The 12,262-nt window shown below is 38.8% G+C and overlaps 1 protein-coding gene across 1 annotated transcript in view; it reads right to left on the bottom strand.

The window, feature by feature from the left end:
* Positions 1-4,871: 4,871 nt before the first annotated feature.
* The window catches only part of LOC107222217 (LIM domain transcription factor LMO4.1), a 34,424-nt gene continuing 27,033 nt past the window's right edge, over positions 4,872-12,262 (bottom strand). The window contains exons 3-4 of the mRNA XM_015661487.2: positions 9,695-9,838; positions 4,872-8,942 (exon numbers count right to left, since the gene is read on the bottom strand). Coding sequence (XP_015516973.2) covers positions 8,798-8,942; positions 9,695-9,838 — 289 coding nt within the window. The 3' untranslated portion in view covers positions 4,872-8,797. The remainder of the gene's footprint in view (positions 8,943-9,694; positions 9,839-12,262) is intronic.

The following is a 12,262-nucleotide window of genomic DNA, read 5'->3' on the forward strand; positions in this document are numbered from 1 at the left end:
ATCCGAGTGTAGGCAAAGTGAATTTAATTAATTGCATAGCTTCCGGGGAGTATCAGGCCAGGACAGGGTTAGACCTCTAATCGGATCGGATACATATTGTTAGTAACCCCCTTCAGGGAGCCCCATCCAAGAATTAATTATGGCATTCCACGTTAGCTCGAGAATTAATTACGTCCAGAAGTTGGACGTTGGAAGGCGTTAGAAATCAGGGCAGCAGCTCGTAGGACCGCGGAGAGAGGGGTGGCGTCGGGGCGGGGGGGGGGGAGGTAAGCAGGGGCGAGGAGGAGCAAGGGGTTGTTCGTAAGCGACGTCTTGACGGATAGAAGGTCGACGCCGTCGACGCGGCGATACGCATTTGTTTCGAGGTAGCCAAAACTTTCCTCCAGGCAGGGGGAAACTATTGTACAGGTATGCCGGCAGCGCCGCGCGCGTACTACCAAAGTTAAGCGCTCTTTAAGCCACGCATTATTGTTGTACGCGAGCGAGAGGCTCAACTTTCTTTTCCCCGTGTGTGTATAACACGCAACCTCCGTAAATACCGGGATACCTTCGTGCTTGATCCAAGTGTTTAAGTACGGTGTACCGTGCATAGCCGCCACTTCGCCATACCGCGACACACCGACCCCTTGATCGGTGGTACGCAGACGCAGCCCGCGTACAAATGTGTTGCTTTTGAGTTAGCTCGAGCGAGTGACGTGAGTAACGATGTGTCCCCCACCGTCGGGAGACCCGTCGACGACTGACGGAACGCTTTAACGGGATGCTGTAGTCAGTTCTTACCGACTGCGTTGAATGTCTTCTGTTTTGGCTAATATCAGAGGCTGCGAATCGCGTTGGAGAAAAAATTTGAAAAAAAAAAAAAAAAAACACAAGATATCGCAACCGAATTCTACAATCAATTCCGAACAAGAACGAACCGATGCATTTTGATTTCTGAAATTTTTCTTCAGAAGCATGCAGACGATGCAGCGATGGCGTAATGAAATCGAGATGGCTGCTTCGCGCACCCTTGCAATTAGATTTTGGCTCTATGATTTTTTTCAGTCTTCGTCGATTACCGTATGTAATTACACAAGGAACAAAATGACGGCGAGAATTTCTTAAAATCAGTCACGATTTCGCCACTGACGAAATACCAAAAGCTGAGACTCAGCATCGCGAAATTCGCTTGGATTCACTGAGAGCACGCATGTCGCACACTTCGCACACTCTCAAGTTTGCCGCATCTTCGAAGAAGACTGCAGCGAATGTCCGATTATAATAAGATATAAAAAAAGCGACTAGGACGCAGACGCCTACTGCTTGCCCGGATATTCCAGCCATCTTGATTCTTCTCGTTGGGCTTTGAGGGTTGGTAATTAGCCCGAATCGCGGTGTATCGCGTTATTCAAAGCGTCCTGCTCCACAGACCGACGACGACGAGCTCGTTAGGAGTGGATTTAAGAGAGGAGGACAGGAAGAGGGAGCAAATGATAACGAAGAACGATACCCAGGAAGCAGAGAGCATCCGCTCGGCTCAGCTTATTGCGATGATCGCGAACAACCAAATACGAATTTTTTTTTTTTTTGTTAGAAACGTCACCTTTGCTATTGTAGATCGGTAAACGACTGACAACAATAAGTTTCCCATTGTTCGTGGGATTATAAATAAGATATGCTACACAGATCTGACCACTAACCGGAACTCGGCTGCCGGTATATACTCTTTCGAATCGGAAATTAATCTGTCGCAAAGAAAAGAAAGGATTAACAAGTGAAATCTGGGAACAATCGTTATGATCTTATATTCGACGGTGATAATAATTTGTTGATCCTTGGAAATTCAGATTGCAATAATTGGCAAGCAAACGGGCAGGGAATCTGTTGTTTATTTTTGAATTTATTGAAAAGGTAAGGTACTCGAATGAATCTCTATCGGATGGGAATATTTTTAGCTAATTAGGAGGCAGTGGGAAATATATATGCGGTTTGAGTGTGGCGAAGTATATAGGAATATACGCGAAAATTTTGCTTCGGGGCTCGCAAAATTCCCTCCGCATCGTTCAGCTGTATTAATACGTCGGGCCACCAGGACTAATCACAATATATACTTTATCGTTCTCGGACGCGCTAATTAGACGCTCCGTAAATCAGACCTCGGACTAAAGCGTTAATTAACTCAGCTTCAAGTCGCTCGCTCGCTCGCCAGCTCGCTAGCCCGTTCCTCACTCCCTCTCCCTCTCCCTCTCCCACTCCCTCTCACAGTAGATATATACGTACATATATACCGTATTTGTACTATACAATACGGGTCGTGAGTTCCCCTCCGAATGCCAAATAAATACGTCTACAGGGTGTTTTGCAAACGTTATTTGAATATCCTATCGATTTCGGTGTAAGTTGAATCCAGTCAGTAATGTTTGATTTGACAACGCTAATCATTATTGTTCTAATCACGACTTCGCTCATCTTCGTGTACTTTCAGCTCTACAGTTTATAATCTTGCATCGAATTGAAAAAATACTTGTTCCTAGGTACTTTTTTGAATTCAATGTGAATCTCCTTTCCGTCGGTTAGTACTTTTTTCTTCTTCTTCTTCTTCTTCTTCTTCTTCTTTCTCGGTGGCTATTCGAGTTGTACCTATACCGATTATGCAGAAAGCGACACGGGTATTCGATCGTAATAAAATCATTGCCTGATGATCAGAGGGTTAACGAGCTCCAGTCAACTAGAATACATATTCCAAGGGGTGGCTGGTCCACCTCCGGGTAGTCTGAGAAATTGAAAAGGAAGTGCGGCCGGTTGTAAATATTGGTTAATCACAGTGAGGAGGACATCGCGCTAATTGTCAGGCAAACAGATTGCCCGAGACGAGAGAGAGAGGGAGAGAGGAAGAGAGAGCGAGAAAGAGAGAGAGAGAGAGAGAGAGTGAAAGAGACTTGGTATTCACCACACGTACCTTGTATACATATACTGTCGCACACCGCTGACTCACGAACCATTAGTATGTATATGCAATATAATGCATCCACGTACAAGTCTGAATATAGAAATATGACTGTCGCGAGGAAAATTATTTTACACACTTGTTGCGAAATATACTATTCCACAACGCCTCTTCTCCATGATATGCCAAACTTCTAGTTCCGGTTCTTAAAATAATTTTCAATCGGTAAAAAACTACACTCAACCTGCTTCAGCAGCATTCCGAAACTCTATAACAAGTACCTATTTGATATTCGAGGTGTTGAACGGAAATTCGTGAATGTAATCCAGACAGCAAAAGCACCCTCTGTATTTAATGACCCTTGCACGTCTAAGCCTCAACAAAGTTCCTATTTTTCCGTGTATCCACTGATTTGGTCGCTGAATTACAGAGACATAAAAATGAGGTGGATTTCCGTCGCTGCATTTCTCTTTTTTCCGAATAGTTTTTTTTTTCCACGAAATTTTAAATATATCAAATATCCCATAGAGCGGAATCATTAAGTACGTAGCCGAATTTCATGCTATTCAAAATCTGGAAGTTTAACAATGGTTAGACAACGATCGGATAGGGGGGAATGGAGTGCTGGTAGTTTAGGTTACGTTAGGATCCACCCAAACAGCTTCTACAGTTTTCGTGTATATTACAGGATCATTCGCACAATTAACGAAAGCAACCATATGTAATATAAAAAATGTGGATGTAAAAATTTGTAACTTGTTCGTTTTTTTTTTTTTTTTTTTCTTCTTATATATATATAATATTCCAATTTTCATATTTTTAAAATTTTTTTATTAATTAATTAACTTGTGGTGTAATATATTTTACAAGAGGCCGGAGAATGGAAACCCCCGTGCCCGACTTCGAAATCGAGATATATTTATATATTTATATATATATACATGATATATGCGCGTGTGTATCCGTGTATATATATATAGATACAATGTATTTTATGTTTGTGTACGTTTGTGTGTGTATATGTACGCTGTGTGCGAATCAAAGAGAGAACGAAATAAATCAAATTGAAAATTGTATTTAAAAAAAACAGATAAAAAGTTTAATTGCATGTAGGTTATGCCGGTTTTTTTTTTTCAATAATCTCTGTATAATTAATTTATTCTTACTGCATCGTGTTCTGTTCGTATATATTTGTGTCCTTCGTCTTTTGCGATGAATGCAATCGTGACTGGTAATTTATTTCATTACCGTACAGGTATATTTCATCCGTATTACAATAGCGTCTTTCATTCGACGATTTGTTGTTTGTTTATGTTCAACTATTTATGCAAGATTTTACAATGCATTCAGATTTATATCGATATGATCATTTATTCTCAAATTGATTCAAGGATAACTCGTCGGGTTGACGTTGGCCGCTGGGTAACCATTAATAATAATAATTATGATAGTAATAATGATGCTAATAGTAATAAAAATAATAATAATAAGAAAAATAATAATAATAATAATAGCAATAATCGTAATAATGAATTATTTAATTAATGAAATAATTAATCGTAAATAACCATTTATATCACACAAATTTTAACAATATACAAAACGTACCTATGTACACTTTAAATTACACTTTTTTTTCCCCCTTTTCTTTCACCTACGTAAATCCTCACTAGTTTTCTCCCGAGAAGGATGTACGATCCTGCGCAGGTATTTTGTTATAATAAAAATAATAGATTAATTCTTTGCCGAAACTCGCTGACGTGAGAAGAAAATAATAATTATTATATAATAATAATTTCGTAATCTTTGTAAAGACATTTCTGTTATTCGTTTTCAACTTTCCGTTCAACTGCGTCTTTTCTGACAGTTTTGCCCATCTTAATCCAAATTCAGCGTCTTCTTACTGTTTTTCTTTCTAATTATCTTTCAATAACACTCGCTTGTCTCTCTATTAGCTCCTGTTACACCCAGTTGAATTCGGACTGTACAAAAAGGGTAAAATGAAGAAACGCCTCCGGGTGGCTATGATCTATATTTGAGAAGCAATCGGGTGCGGTGGTAATTTTTTTTTTTATTCGATACTTTTTATCTGATACCGCTCGAACAATGACAAATACCGTGTGGTGCGCAGGTATAGCAGCACAAGTATTGATAGTAGTAGTAGTAGTAGTAAGAGTAGTAGTAGTAGTAGTAGTAGTAGTAGTAGTAGTAGTAGTAGTAGTGGTGGTAGTGGTAGTAGTGGTAGTAGTGGTAGTAGTGGTAGCAGCATGTATGTATGTATAATCGTCGTAACGGGTGAATGATAACGAGATTAATAAATTCAACTACAACGAAATAATTAGTGAGTACCTAACAAACAGCCGTATCGTATAATAACAGTTCACATTTAAGATTTATTGAGCTTCGAAGACGATTGATTCGATGCTGTTTCTTATTTGTTTTTTGTCCATCACTCCTTATTCGGTTTTCGTAGTTTTACGAATAGAAAACCCGATTACAAAGAATTTGGAGTAAAAAATGAAACCGCAGCAGCAGAACAACGAGAGAATTCTCCATTTTGTCATAGAAAACTGTAGGCAAAGGGTGAAGGCCCGCGAATTCGATCAGTTGCGAAGAAAATCACGTAGAATTCATACGGAAAAAAAATTAAAGTAGAATTAATCAAATGAAAAACAGCATTGATTCAAAGCGTTGTATAAATATATCGTGAGAATTTGGTAATTTAATATGTAGATTATACAATTATGATACATTTATTGCAGATGCTCGAGACCCTGTCACTTTGTTTTTCTTTCGTATTTACTTTTTTTTTCTTTGTATGTTTCAATTTAAATTTTTTTCCCTTTTTTTCAACTTTTTGGTTTTGTTTTACAGATACGTCACCGCGTTCATAATGGTATCTTATCCTTCCTTCTCTTTAGAGTTTATATTCGTAACTCGCATGCACGCGTTCACCTTCTCTCTTTCTCTCTCCCTCTCTTTCCCTCGCCCTTTGCCGCTTTATTTATACCCAGCTGTCTCTTTCTCACGGTAAATCAAAGTACAGTATTACGTTAGGATAGTAATAGGCATAGTATGTCATGGATCAGTGCTGGTATTTTTTTCTTTCTCTTTTTTTCTTAAATACTTTATACAATACAACAACCTAGGTAGGTAAACGTTTTATTCTTTAATTTGTTCGTTTCATTAAAATCTTATATAATATTATATAAGATCATTTATTTAATAATTTATTGCTTATACGACAAATTCATTCACGTGTTTTTTCTTTTTACTCTGTATGGTTTTTTTGTGTTATCTCCTCTCTTTCTTTTTTCTCTCTCTTAAACCGGACAAATAACCGTCTTATACATATTATTATTAATATTTACACATTAAAAACGGTGAAACGTATATCGTACATATTGCGTTCAAATACTGTCTGGAAAATATAGCGCGGGAATACTATTTTATCGCTGCATTCGAACTTTCAAGCTTCTTCGTTGCAATATCGCGTAGAAAAAGATGTTGGGGAAAAAAACTGAGTAACACGATCGAAATTCCGTACGAAATATAATACAAAATTGATAAGCTACTAAATCGATAATAACACGAGAAGGATGAAAAAATAATCTAACGAAAAATTGATGAAGGTCAACGACTGTACATAAATATATTTTTTTATTTTTTCGAAAGCAAATCATAAACTCACTTGTTGACGTACAACTCGTCGCAACGGAGAGAAAGGGCTCGTTAGGAGGTTCTTTCGACGAGGTGAATTGGCAAGAATAAAAAAGGATTAACCGCACCAGAAGATGAAACAAGAGATACTTAACGAACTTATAGGTCGACACAGATTCAGCCAAACGAAGTAAGGGTGGACTCCCCGCGTCGTAGAAAAAGGGCTCGGTAATTTTGAAAGACGTATAATTTTCTAAAGGCACGCGGAACCGAAAAATTGAAATTACGAGTGAGATAAAAAAAAAAGGTAGGACAACAGTCAAAGAAATTGGCGGGCACTTAATTAACGAAAAAAGAATAAATTAGGCAACGAATTTTTCGTCTTATTATTCTTCTTGTTATTAATATTACTATTTTCTTTCTTTTTCATTTTTTTTTTTTTTTTTCTTTCAACGTTAAACAAGAAAACGCTGCGCGTAACAACCCTTTGAGCAAAGATTACAGATCTGTGACTATATACAATGCATATATACGGTACGTATACATACGTATATATATTGTTGCTGTACAGATAGTTAATAATTTCCTTCCTGCGGTGTGTAATAATTATATACGTGTACATTTACGCGCGTAACGATACGGTGTAAGTATTCAGTAGTACCTAGGTAATATGTACAGACACAGTTGTAATATTTATAAGTACATTCGTGATTTTCGAATAAAAATATATATGATGTATATAGAAATATGTTTAGATCGCCATGCAGAGATTTTCGAGGTTTACATAATTTCATTTGTTCATTCATTTCTGCTTCTTTTTTTGTTCATTTGCAGTTGTTTTTTTTTTTTTTGCCTGTTTGCTTGTCTTTTTTTTTTTAGACTATTTAGTAACCTACCTTTGCATTTAATACGCAGCGAACGATGATAACTTTTCGTTCGCGCGGTTATAGAGAAATTGTGTGACAAATCATTCCTGCGCGATACCGCAAATAATCACGACACAACTTATACGGTACTCAGGATTCTTGACGCACGTTTATTTTTCACAGTGACGTCATTAATTGATTAATTTACTGATTGATTGATTGATTGACTGATTGATTGATTTATCTATGTATTAAACTTTATTTTTACGTCTTTGACTGTTAATCGCAGTAGGTAAGTATATGAGTGAAATTATAATAATGAATCGGCGAGATTCGAAAAAGATGTGCATGCAACATGTAAATGACGAATTGTCTCTTGCTCTCTCTCTCTCTCTCTCTCTCTCTTTCTCTCTCTCTCACACTAACTCTCACCTTCTCTTTTGCACACGGTTATGTGGTGATCGCGATCAAACGAAAATTCCATTCAAAACAGGTTGAAAACACCTTCGGAAACAAGGAGAAGTCAACAAAACTCATTTATTTTTTGTATTGTAGTTTCTAAAGTTAGGAAAAGAGAGAGAAACACAAAATTGAACAGTTTTCTCCAATTTTTTTTTCTCTTTCTTTCTTCCCCTCTTCTCACGCACCATATAAACGATCACGACGTTGCGATATATAACGGAAAAATATCAGTTCGTGATCACTGGTGTCACTGCATAATTTCACTTTGGTTTCTTACGAGACGTTTTAAAATAGGATCGAAAACGGAGGGGCGGGGGTTTGACAGAAAAAAAGAAGAAAAGCGAAATGGGAAAATTTCAAAATGAATGTTGATTTAAAAAGCGATACAAACAAAAAATAAAAAAAAATCAAGACAAAACGAAACGGAAAAAAAAAATGTATACGCAATATACCTTTGCACCATTGAACGGTTCAGTTTGATTAAATAAAATTAACGACGTCTTCAGTCACAGGGCTCGGACCAATGGCTCCATTCCCGATAAGTCGCGTGATGATGATGCTGGGCACCCGAAATACCCGGGTGATGATGAAGCGGGACAATCATTTGGTGATGGTGGTGGTGATGGTGGTGATGCTGCTGTTGCTGCTGCTGCTGCTGTTGAAGCTGGTGCTGAAGGTGCTGATGATGGTGCTGGTGATTATGTTGACCAAAGTTGTTCTGAGGACCCGGCGGTGGCGGAGAGTAGGTCTCACCCCCGACTCCGACGCCTACGTCAACAACGTCTACCTGGTGCTGTAGGGGCTGTACAACCGTCGACGATGAGGTAGGTGTCGGCTGGACTGAGGCTTGGACCTTCTTAGGGCGACCGACCGGGTTGGCGGCTCAGTCTCTGCTTCTTCTCGGCCTCCCAACTTTTCCTTTCCTCACCGGGGCGCCGCCGTTACCGCTGGCGCCTACCCCGGCCGATTTCACCATTTTGTGCCAATCCGTTTCGCACACCGGCGCTCCGGACAGACCGAGGCCGTATCTGAAACCATTCGCAAGCCGATTCCCTTTTTAAAACGGGACGAAAAAGAGTCACGCGGACCGCAAGAGTAACCGGTGTGGTCAATGACAATATTTCACGGAACTTTCCGATGACTTTCCTTTACTTCAACCGGGCTTGTCAACTCAACTGTATCATTGTCACGCTTTTGCCATGTACGAAGTGTAACATACAAACATTTCGAAAAATTTTTTCTTCAAATAATTCATAGTCTCATTTCTTTCAAGTATTCTATTCTGTAACAAGAAACATTCGTGCACTCCGCCAATGCTGATAGAAACGACACGATGTCTGAGCGCGTGGACAGTTGGCGAACAACTTCCATTCATATTTGTCGTCAGCTTGGGTACTAACTGACAGCTTTCGATTATACGAAAGAAAATTCAATGTAGATTTTACATCTGTTGTGGTAAATATATGGACTGTGGTTTTTTGGAGTCAAATCTACATCAACTGTGGTAGATCCCACAGCAAGCAAGTAAGCATATCGTAATCCTTGTTATCGGGTTGTAAATATTTCCAACAATTCCTGAATTTTTTTTACATAAAAATTTACCTCAATCGCCATGGACGTAGTCTCAAAGTCCACGCAATTCCAGATCAAATTTAAATCTTGACTCGCCACACCGCCAGACTCTTATTAATTCTATATGGTGATTCGATGGTGATCGTGATAATTTCCTGAATTTGCTTCATAGCTATACAGACTGTTTGAATATACGCTTGATGCTTACCTGTCACCGGAGAAAAGCTGCGTTCCGCATTTACTGCAGGTGAAACATTTCTGGTGAAAGACCGCGCCGCCGGCTCTCATGACGTAGTCACTGGCCGGTATCGTTTGCGAACATCCGGCACAGGCCCCGGTGCTTCCGAAGAGTCTGAAACATTAACAAAGCAGAACGGCACGAGTTAATAAAATGTCCCACGTTCGTCCGGTATTACGTGCGAACCGTTTGGATTTTGGCGCCGATATTTACGAGTGATAAGTTATAGATAGCGAATCGAGTGTGCGATGGTTGTTCAGGATAATACCGATTATAAGGTTATCGTAATTTAAGCAATTCGAATGAGCTCGTTAGGAACAACTTTGACACTTGATTCTACGCTCGGTGGATAATGACAGCTGTAATTCCCCTAAATGATTCGTTACTTTGTTAGACGGAAAACAATACTTGTACAGCAAGTCGTTAACCGAGCAGCCGTGCGTCTATGTGTGTGTGTTTGTGTGTCCACTAGTCAATGTGGTTATTAAGATCTGTTCCGAATGTGCTTGTACGTGTACGCAGTTCAATTGGCAGCTGGCCAAGTTATAACCCGAAGATCATTTTATTTGACTATATGACGGTTCACTGTGCAGAACCTCCTTCTCAACAACAATTATCATCCCCTGTAATTATGCATTTCGACCGTGCGTCAAGAAGCTGCCCGTTGAAAGGAATCCATCCCAGGAGTATTTAACAAACAACCAAAAAAAAATAAAAATAAATAAAAACGAACCAACTGCTTTTCAAAGTCAAGGCTGTAGCGTGCTCGGGAAGCACAAGTCTCGATAAGCTGTTCCTGTGCAGATTAATTCTTGACGAATCGAATTGTCTTGGAATCTTTTGAAAAATTAGATTAACGTTTGGTTTTCTATGTTGCGCCTGAAAATTGAGATACCATGTAACTTCGAAAGTTCGAAGCCAATCAATACACGGATTTTACCTCCGGTTTCCGTACCACGGACTGTTATCATAATAATCGTTTGAGTAACAAGTTTTTTTTTCCGTCGCTAATATTCTCGGAATACGATATAACCAGCGTTGAGAAAATTTATAAGTCTAAAATAACGGACAACTTTTTGAAAAGTCTGGAGGGTTGGGGTGTGAAAATTTCATTCAAGAATTATATGATAACAAGATTTTCTCATCTCGCAGATTAACGAATTCGCTGAAACAATTTCATGGGATAAAATCTGAGCTGCAAGCGGGCACCTTTTGAAACGTGATAAAATCTGACTCCGTATAGAAACTAAGAAGGGTACACTTGGCTGGGTATAACCCGACTCGCGAGAATGAAGGCAAATCGCGAAAGGAAGTCTGTTGCCCGGTGGAGGAGGGTACAAGGCACGGGGGGTTGGGGATGACTAACTAAGAACTAACAACGCAGCCAGATTAAGCGAATAACTAAAACCAGTTCGCTACCATGCAGCGTCCCGGCTCGCGGACTAGACTATTTATACCTACAGCAGAAGCCAGGTAATGGGAGCGAGTAGGTATAAGGTATACATTATACGTATATACTCGTATACCACCGCCGCTGCACTTGTACAGAGTCAATAGACCCTGAAAGAGTTGGGTTTATCTTTTGGAGGTAAATTTCGAGACGCGCCCGAGATTCCACCTTATCGCCGTTTACTTTATTTTCAACCATTCTTACGTTTCATCTTATTTTCATCATACACACCTATACATATATACATGTTGTATACCGCGCGATGCAAATAGGACGTAAATTTTAACAGACCACCGTGAGGAAATTATTAAATTTCCGTTTCGCCCGTGGCGAATCTCAAATTTACGACTTGGAATGAAAGAAAGAAAAAAAAAAAAAAAAGAAAAAATATCTTTCCTACAAAAGGCTTACAATTAGTCCGATAAGATCTGCATAGTTATCGGTGTACGTTCAATCCTTTCAAAAGCTCAACTGCCACTTTAGATTTCCCACTATTTCCCCAACAGAAACGACAGCGCTGTGACTATACACGCTTGGATGTGTAAATTGAGAGAAAAAAGTCGTTGATTCAAAATGAATGTTTGGTTATTACAACAATTTATACGTAGGACGAACAAAATGAAAAATACTTCCGTTGACGACATTATTATTGAACACAAATACGAGTATATACAGTCGACGAAATATTAAGTTGCACGACCTGATTCATATAGTTAACATAAAATCATTTTTTTAATCTAAATATCCTACTTTTTGATACAACAAATGTTTGATCAATGCATGATCATGTTCGGTTGGTTTAACAAAATCTCAGTTAACGGAACTGAATATTTAGTTGCAAAAATCACAGCAAGGTACAAGCAACTGGACGTTTAGTTTATATGAGTTTATTATTTCAATCATTAATTGAAACATCTTATTTGTTGACTGTAGTCTCATATCGTTTGAATAAACAAATGCTCAGGTTATAAACATACAATTGACACGTACATTTGAATCAAGAAAAGTATTTGCAGTTCGTCGAATTTTATTTGCCGACTTGGATCATCGAAACAACAACAAACCTACAAGATGTAGATTTGTTTAGA

Source organism: Neodiprion lecontei, chromosome 2, assembly GCF_021901455.1.
Source record: "Neodiprion lecontei isolate iyNeoLeco1 chromosome 2, iyNeoLeco1.1, whole genome shotgun sequence".
Classification (NCBI taxonomy): Eukaryota; Metazoa; Arthropoda; class Insecta; order Hymenoptera; family Diprionidae; genus Neodiprion; species Neodiprion lecontei.